At 52.6% G+C, this 7188-nt stretch overlaps 1 protein-coding gene across 1 annotated transcript; it reads right to left on the bottom strand.

Moving 5' to 3' along the window:
- Positions 1 to 5072: 5072 nt before the first annotated feature.
- Positions 5073 to 6917, bottom strand: LOC124657866 (9-cis-epoxycarotenoid dioxygenase NCED5, chloroplastic-like). Its single transcript, XM_047196346.1, has one exon. It carries the CDS (start codon positions 6915 to 6917, stop codon positions 5073 to 5075), a length of 1845 nt encoding a protein of 614 aa, XP_047052302.1.
- Between the last annotated feature and the right edge of the window lie 271 nt (positions 6918 to 7188).

The following is a 7188-nucleotide window of genomic DNA, read 5'->3' as shown; positions in this document are numbered from 1 at the left end:
AACGACTTTGTAAGCGTGTAGCACATGAAAATGTACGTGCGAAATTTTTGTTTCAATTATTTTGACATTTTAAAATGTGTCTAACATGTATTTTAAAATAAAGGGAGCATACCCTTCCATGTGCCAAAACATCACTCCCAGATTTTAACTCAATCTTCGACAAGTATTTGAACTAGAGAAAGTAAAGAAAGAATTAATTTGGGCGCAAAAGTATTACCTACAACCATTCTTCGGGTTAAGAAATTGGATTTTTCTTTTGGAAAAGTACGCTATGTCTATGCCTTAGTTCTTTAAGAAATAATCAGGTTCAGTCATCAACAAAAAAAATGTCAATTCTGAGCTGATTTTACAAAGAAAAGTACAAATCCAAAAAAAAATATTCTGTTCCAAAAAAGAATTATTTGGGAGGCGCCGGATCGGATGGATGCCTTTAGGGGGCACCTCAGCCCAATCACGCTCCCTAAAGGTTTTAGATAAAATTCGAAGAAACTTAAACTTTCATTCATATTTCATTTGTATACTACAAAGACGAAGGAAATTCAATTCAAATTGAACCTAAACTAAATTAAACCCCACCGGCCAGGGCTGGCACAGAGGAACGACTCGTTCGCCGCGTGTTGGCATCAATGGGCTCTTCTTCTCGGGGTGCTATACAACGTCGAGCCGCCGTTACTCCTCCTTGAGGGTGGCATCCTTCTTGACCTCCACCTTCTCCTTCTTCGGCCATCGGATACAGAGGAAGCTGTGCCGTGGGGACGGCGGCTAGGTATCACGGATATAAAATGGTTCACTGGGTTCTAGTAATATTTTGCATGCTGTGTATAGAGTTCATCAGCTACGTACAATCACCCCTATGAACACACGCACACACGCACACCCTATCCCTATGAGCACCTCCGAGGAACTGCCGACATATCTTGAGGTTGACGAAGTCACCACTGGCGCATCGCTGTTGAAGTGCACGCCACCTACCACTGAAAGCATAGCGCCGGTTAAATCCTGTAATAAATCAAGGTAAAAGCAAACACCCATGCCAAGTCTAAGACTTGAACCTGGGTAGGTTGATTCCACCACAAGGACCAAAGCTTGACTTTGTTTGCTGGATTTCCCTATCCTATCATGTTTCTAGTGCTTTTCCAGGTGTAGTTGAATTGACAACTCTGTTGTTAAGGCTTATAAGTATTATTTGTCGCCCCTTGTGTCGAATCAATAAATTTGAGTTTTACTTCCCTCGAAGACTGTTGCGATCCCCTATATTTGTGGGTTATCACCAGCCAGCAAAATTTGACTATTCCGGGGAGTGTTTATAAAAACCGTGAGTTACCTTATAATCTGATCAACCCTAGCCGGCGTCTTACAAGAGGTATATATAGGTGGTACCATCGATCCGTACCACGGGGGCTGCCGGTAACGGGGCTCGCTCCGCTCGTCAGAAATTAGCCTCCCTTTAGAATGAATTTGGATCATAGTATGGTAGGACGTAAACCTATGTGGACTGGTTCCACCACAAGGAACCTAACCACCAGAACCAAGCTCTGTTTGCAGCATTTTCCTATCCTATCCTACAGTGTAAGATACTTTTATATATACGTGAATATTGTTTGCAAAATAACATTATAAAATTTCGATTTGGCTCCTAGTAGATGTATATGCTCCATCCATCCAAATTTACCGGCGAACAGTTTTCAGTTTCGCACCTGAGAAATGCGCACGCGTTCGCGCAATCTGAAACGTGCCTGCCGGGGAGAAATGCACACGCGTCGATCCACCCTCTTGGATCCGTTCATCGATCCGTCACCAGCACACCAGCAGAAGCTATGCCGTAAAGCTAGACCCACATTGTTCACGCCATGGATGATCGGAATCGACAGTTCCTTATGCGGAACGGCCGATTTGTAACGCATACGCAGGTGCCACGGCTACCCATCTTCCGCCACACATGCATAAACATGCAGTCTAAGGTTGGTGCCATTGCGAGCGGTAGCGGGGGCGTTAACGGCGGCGATGGGGCGAGAGAGGGGCGGGAGGCGGGCGAGACGAGAGGGAGGGGCGCCGGCGGGGGCGCCCGGCGCTATCGCCCGCTCCCGCCCGGCTGCCGCCCGCGTTGGCGGCGAGAGCGAGGCGGGAGAGGGGCGAGAGGCGGGGCGGCGCGATGGCGACGCGGGCGAGAGGAGGGGCGAGAGGCGGGGCGACGCGGGCGAGAGGTAGAAGAAGACGACCTGGTCGGTTTTTTTCTTTTTTCTTTTTTTCTTTCCTTCTTTTATTCTTTAAATGTCAGTTTTTATTTTATTTTCTTTCCTTCTTTTATTTTCTTTCCTTTTTTTACTCTTTCAGTTCAAAATACAAACACAAGTACACACTTGTCATATAGGCTATTTAGAAAAACAAGAAACATAATTTGTATTTTTATTAATTATTATGTAATCGGTAACATTTTTAGTTGAATAATTTTCTTGCATTATTTTGAATGTCTACAAAAATTCGAGTGAAATAACTTAATGTGAAAAAAAATGGTGATGTGGAGGAGAGAGAAGTGAGAGATGGCACTATAGTCCGTGCATTGGCACCGTGGGGTGAGAGTGGGGTGAGAGTAGGGTGAGAGTGAGGGAAAAAGCTGACGTGGCGGGTGAGAGTGAGGTGAGGCATTGGCACCAGCCTAATAGACTAACGAGGAAGGAATTAGACCGTGTATATCCTAGTTCGGAGTAGGATCCCTTTGTCGTGCCGAACATGCATGTCGGGCTCAGGCTCAGGGTGTTCCAACTGGCCCAGGGGTTGGAAAAGTTTTCAGTTACCTGTCTGTATCTGCAGGCTGCTGCTGCTGCGAGTGCCCATTCGGTACATCCTTTCGGATGGAAGGTACGTACCTGAGTACCTGACGACGCAGCCTTCCAGAACCCTCTCCGAAGCTTCTCATCTTCCTCACTGCTGTATTGCCATCTCGCTACGTTATTACTACTGATCGAGTCGTGGGGGAAACAATCCTCCTCTACGCTGCATTCCTCTGCCTTCTACGTTTCTTCTGTTGTCGCAGTGCTTACCTAGACTTTTCAGACATTAGACATTTCAGAGGGGGACTTCGCGGAGTGGTGGTCGCAGGTGGTGCGTACCGTCCCTCGCCAGTTGTGTAAAGGTACATCGTCGATTATCATGCTCACGGCGTGGTGGATCTGGAAGCACCGGAATGCTGCGGTCTTTGATAACGCACAGCCTTCAGTGCCTTCCTTGCTCGGCGACATCAAGACCGAAGCGCGACAGTGGGCGAACGCGGGAGCCTGGGGTGTCCGCCTTCTCCTCCCCTAGACTAGGTCTCCTTTCTTGAGTCGAGTTGTAGTGCGGGGTGTTCGTCCTCTCATGACCATGTACATATAACCTTTCGTTCTATCTATCAATGCATCGAAACGCAAGTCTTTTGCGTTTTCGCGAAAAAAAAGACATTAGACATTTCAGATGATCAAAGCGAAAACGTTCCGACTGCAGAATTGTTGCCACCCTTTCGTCCTGCCGTCGGACAGAAGAAGAGCTGAAGAAGGCTGTGATTCAACGGCGTCATTGCTTGTGTCGACTGAGAGGAGCAAGTCAAGTTCTTAGGCTGCTTCACCATTGGGTTTGCAACTAGGAGGAGGAAGCTAGAGAGCGTCTTCCTCCCGGCCGGCTGCTTCGGTGCCCAATCCTGCAGGCAGGAAGCAACAAGCCAGGGAAGCTGGTGAAAGAAATACATAAAGCACCGTGAAAACCTAAGAATTGCATCTTGTCACTAGACCGAATCTACAAATTGCTTCACTGTTGCAGCATTGCTCAACTTAATCAACGAAAAAACCATGGCCGAATTTTATTCAACTGAATTCACCTCACTTTGGAATAAAGCGAATTTTACACAACTAAATTCGCCTCACTTTGAACCTGAAATATCCATCACAGATTGAAGGCAAGCATCTGAATAACCTCGAATTAAAGGCAGCGCGCCATCCAAATCGCCAATTCAACTCAAACTGAAGGTAGGTATCTGCATCAAACCTCAAACTGAAGGCAGGCATCTGAATCGATTTCCCGGAAATTTGAGGGCAGGAGGGGGCACCAGCAAACAGATCAATGAGCAGCCCCACATTTGAAGGAAAAGAGAGCTACCCCACAGATTATGTGAGCGGGAAAGCAGGAAAAGGCGTCTTGATGTGCCACCAACATTGCTGTGCGAATAATGCAGCCGCATGAACAGCAAACCAACAGAAATTCCACAAGCAGACACACACTGTTTCAGCACCCACATTTGATTTGATCAACACATCAATTCATCCAGCCAACAAAGTAAAATAAAATAAAAACAGAGGGGCCTTTGGTGAGAACACACAACAATCCAGATGAGAACTTTGATCACCACAGCAATTCATCCAGCCAACAAAGTGAAATAAAATAAAATAAAAGAGAGATAATTGGTGAGCATACACAACAATCCAGGTAGAGAAAAACAGAGCAGAGCAACACATAGTATGTCTGAATGTGGGGCAAGAACATGATCAAGATTTATTACTAGTGCTATAAATATGAGAGTGATCATGAAGAGTATATATATGTTTTACTAATATACAGAGTGGAGAAATGGAATTGTGTCCCAACAACACCTCAGTTGCAGGAGCAACTGGGTGGTTCAATTCCTCTCTCACTCTCTCTAGAAAAGAGAAAAAACAGAAACCAGCTGAGCTCTCAGCACACTGTACAGTCAACAGTGCCAGAGCTTCAAGCTCTCTCTCTCTCTACATGCTCCTAGTAGCCTACTACTACTTGACTAATTTACCATGTACTACTGGTAAAAAGGTGAAAAAATGGAGACCAAAAAACCAAGAGATGAAGAGCAACCGCCGCTAACTGTATCGGACCGGCCATGGGGGCAGGGCAACCGCTTCCGGGGACCTCCTCTGTGGGCTCCCTCTGGTAAAGCTTTTCCCTCCAACAAAGATGTGATTTTTTTCGTGTGTCTCCTCGTCCTCCTCTGCTTCTGATCTGCCTCCGAGAAGCACGGAGAAATGGCGGTTGTGCATGCGATCAACGAAAGAACCAAGGGAGTTAATGTTCGGTTAGTGCTGGGCGTCGATGTCGGCGGCGCCGATGAAGGTGCCGTGGAAGCCGTAGGGTACGCGGGACGGCAGCTGCACGGTGGCCTCGAGCCGCATGTCGGCGGCGTTGACGACGAGGAGCTCGGATGTCCCCGCGGCCTCGTCGCGCACGAAGGAGAGCACGTAGCCGTCGTCCTCGGCGCCGGGGCGCGCGTGCTCGCCGTCCATGGGCACGAAGCACGGCTCGCCGCCGAAGCGGCCCTCGCCGTAGTCGAACCGGGTGAGCTCGCCGGTGGCCAGGTCCACCTTGGCGAACCCGGACACCTTGGGCCACGGCTCGGCCACGGCCAGGTAGGCGTACCTGGTCTTCCGGCCCAGCATGTTGCGGTTCACCATGCCCACCTCCAGGTTCACCTGGGCGTCCGGGGAGAGGATGGCGCGGCGCGTGGACTCGCCGGTGCGCGTGTTGAGTCGGATCTCGGTGAGCACGCTCTCGAGTCGGTCCTCCCCCGAGTCGTTGAAGATGGAGTCGGCGGGGGTCATGCAGGAGCCGATGACCACCACCTCGTCGCCCTCCTCCCACGAGTTCCAGAGGTGGAAGCAGAAGCAGTCGGGCACGTCCACCCACACCATCTCCGACGAGTCCCCGGCGTACTTGGGCAGGACGCCGAACCGGGACGTCTTCTCCTTGTCGAGCACCACGGGCGACCCCCCGCGGAACATCTCGGCGAGCTTGAAGACGACCTGGTGGTCGGGCACGACGACGAAGTTCTCGGTGATGGCGAAGTCGTGGATCATGGTGGGCTGGTCGAGCTGGATCTCGACGTCGGCGGACTTGGTGCCGTCGGCGTGGAAGTAGAAGTACTTGAGGTAGGGCTTGTTGATGACGTCGTAGCTGAGCGCGAAGAGCTCGCCCGTTGCGGGGTCGAGCTTGGGGTGCGCGATCATGGCGCAGGCGAGCTGGCCGTCGAAGTCGTAGCGGCCGACGGTCTCGAGGTCGCCGGCGGCGGTGACGCGGACCTGGTACGGGAGGTCGTCCTCGGACATGGCGAGGAGGCGGCCGTTGAAGTAGACGAGGCCGGCGTTGGCGACGCCCGCGCCCTGGGACGGGTCGAGGAGGCCGCAGAGCCCGCGCGCGTAGAAGAGCGCCAGGCGCGCGATGCCGGAGTGGCCGTGCAGCTCGCCGATGGTCTTGGGGAAGAGCGGGCGCTCTGCGGCGCGCTCCTGCGAGAGGCGGGAGGTCTGGGTGAAGCGGCAGGCGTAGGACTCGGCGGCGCCGTTGCGGATGCTGATGGCGTGCACCATGCCGTCGCCGTCGAACAGGTGGTGGCCCGCCGTGGGCTCGAAGCAGGGGTTGGCGCCGTTGCGCGCGTAGACGCCGTTGATGAAGGGCGGGATGCGGCCGGTGACCGGGAGGGACCGGACCGGGGCCTGCTCGCCGACCGGGGCGAAGTTGCCGGCGATCTGGACCGCGGGGTCGGCGGTGCGGGGCAGCGCGTGCGGCCGCTCCAGGACATTGTGGATGAACCCGGACTCGAACGCGTCCAGGGCTGAGGCCGCCGCGCGCTGGAAGAAGTTGAGGCTCTTGGCGCTCTGCTCCTGGCTGCCATTCCTCGCCGGCGCGGCAATGGGCGCCGGCGGCGAGGTGGACTCGTAGCCGGGCACCTTCCTGGTTGGCGCCGGTGAAGGGATGTAGGCCGGGCTGCGGGCTGCGCTGGACGGCGAGCTGATCAGCGCGGAGTTGGTTGCCGCCGCAGCTCGGGGCGACAAGCGCACGGAATTGGGCAGGCGTCGGCGTCCATGGTGGTGTTGTGTGAAAGAAGACGAAGAAGAAGCAGAGGAAGATTGCGCTGACAGAGTCTGCATCGCTGAGCCAAGAATGAAACTTGATGGATTCTTGGTGCGGATGATTGGATGGCGCTTGGTGCGGATGCTTGGGTGAGAAGAGAGGGGGGAGAGAGTGGTGGGTGATGGGAGGAGATGACAAAGGAGCAGGTATATTTATAGAGTTTGGGCGGGGGGAAGAAGGGACAGGGGAGGAAGAACAAGTGCGGAGCGGAGCGGAGATGAGTCGTCGGAGTGTCAGGACACCACGTGTTGCATTCCTGCATTCCTCAGCTCAGCGAGCACGAGAGCC

The sequence above is a fragment of the Lolium rigidum genome, chromosome 5 (assembly GCF_022539505.1).
Source record: "Lolium rigidum isolate FL_2022 chromosome 5, APGP_CSIRO_Lrig_0.1, whole genome shotgun sequence".
Taxonomy (NCBI): domain Eukaryota; kingdom Viridiplantae; phylum Streptophyta; class Magnoliopsida; order Poales; family Poaceae; genus Lolium; species Lolium rigidum.
The sequence above is the reverse complement of the archived record's forward strand: the minus strand, read 5'-3'. Positions and strand labels throughout refer to the sequence as shown.